This window comes from Aplysia californica, unplaced genomic scaffold, assembly GCF_000002075.1.
Source record: "Aplysia californica isolate F4 #8 unplaced genomic scaffold, AplCal3.0 scaffold00652, whole genome shotgun sequence".
Classification (NCBI taxonomy): domain Eukaryota; kingdom Metazoa; phylum Mollusca; class Gastropoda; order Aplysiida; family Aplysiidae; genus Aplysia; species Aplysia californica.
In genome coordinates this window covers 86,142-87,835 of record NW_004797922.1, presented here as the reverse complement: position 1 = coordinate 87,835, position 1,694 = coordinate 86,142, and the positions used below count along the sequence as shown (strand labels likewise).

The window sequence follows — 1,694 nt, the reverse complement described above, 5'->3', positions numbered from 1 at the left end:
TGATGTATTTCTTTGAAGTTACAATGATGCACTTTATTGCATTAGCAAAATTATGTCACAACTATTTTTGAACTTTTTGTTGTCACAAATTAAGTTATCCACAACCATAAGTACTATTAGTGATAGTAATAGTACAATTTTAAATCCCTGGTGCAGGGTGAGAAAGGCAATGATGATGATGATGATGACGATGATGATGATGACAATTTTAAAAAATACACTTATAATAATTAAATTCTATGTAGAAATAGTAGAAAGAGATCTTAAGATAAAGTTTTGAGCAATTCCGGTAAACAGTGAGAATAAAATGTCATGATATATGTATATATATTGGTCTACGTTGATTTAGTTTTTGCTGGGGTTTTTTTTCTTTTCTGAGAATCAAAGTTCACGCACATACATGGTTGGTGGAGTCGGCCATTGGCGTTATGTTTCTACTGTCCACAACACTGACGTCATCGATCTCATCCCCTTTGACTGGCTTTGTGGACGAATCAGGCACCGGGCTTCCCTCCTCTGACATCACAGGGGGCGTGGCTTCCAGGCTCCTCCTCTCTGACATCACAGTGGGCGTGGCTTCCAGGCTCCTCCTCTCTGACATCACAGGGGGCGTGGCTTCCCGGCTCCTCCCCTCTGACATCACAAGGGGCGTGGCTCCACGTGAGATTGACGTGCGCCGCTGACTTATCCTGAACACTGCAGCCAGGGCGATGGCAGACGCCAGAGAGATCCAGCCCAGGGCGGTGAGGGGGACCAGGTAGCTGCCCGTTTGGTCCACGGCGTAGCCTGTCACAAGGGGGGGGGGGGAGAGACAAAACACCGTGTTACAAAAAAGCACACACAGGTAAAAACACACACACACAAAGACAAATTCACAAACACACAGGTAAAAACACACACATACATACACAAATACACACACATAGATAAAAATACACACACATGAGACACACACAAGTACACACACAGACGCGCGCGCTCCTGCATAAACACGCGCACTCACACTCACACTCACACATACATACACGTACTTGAGGCATCATGGTAAAATCAGGCCCTCGTTAAAATAATGAAATCAAAGACAACCGGCATTGTTCTAGGCTTTTGGCAATATATTTTTGTTTTTTTTTTATTTTCTGTTTTTGGCTCAAACACCTTTCATGCCCATTTAAAAACACATTTCTATATTGATTTTTCTGAAAATCATTGATTAACCTCTTCACTGCCGCACCCGTGGAATTTACGGACCTGAACCGTGCAGCACTGTGCCTTAATTTGGCCCGTAGAATTTACGGGACTGTGACAGTGGTTGATTTGATGTCAATTATAAGGGAAGTTACCGCTAAAATCTTGTAATTATTACTGGGGTACCTTCCCTTTATGTTTACCTCCATTTGCCCTGTTTTGAAAGCGTCAGATTCATATTTTTGCTCGAAAAGAAGACCTATTTGATCTAGATCTAACACATCTGAAACACAAAAATGATTTGCTGCAGTAAACACAGAAGGGTTTACATGTATATAGATATATATATACATTGTATATATTATATATATATATGTTACAGTAAGAACGCGTTCCTAGTGAATACGTGTAATCACTGAATATTTCAGTGAAAACGCGTAATCTCTGTTTCACTCGGAGATTTCACGTAATCAGTGAAATAATCAGGAATTACGTGTAATCCCTGAAAA

At 41.0% G+C, this 1,694-nt stretch overlaps 1 protein-coding gene across 1 annotated transcript in view; it reads right to left on the bottom strand.

The window, feature by feature from the left end:
* Positions 1–376: 376 nt before the first annotated feature.
* Positions 377–1,694, bottom strand: part of LOC101862066 — a gene marked incomplete in the record, with an annotated part of 22,038 nt that continues 20,720 nt past the window's right edge. Inside the window, 1 exon segment of the mRNA XM_013087885.2 lies at positions 377–786. Within this exon segment, the coding sequence (XP_012943339.1) occupies positions 389–786 (398 nt within the window).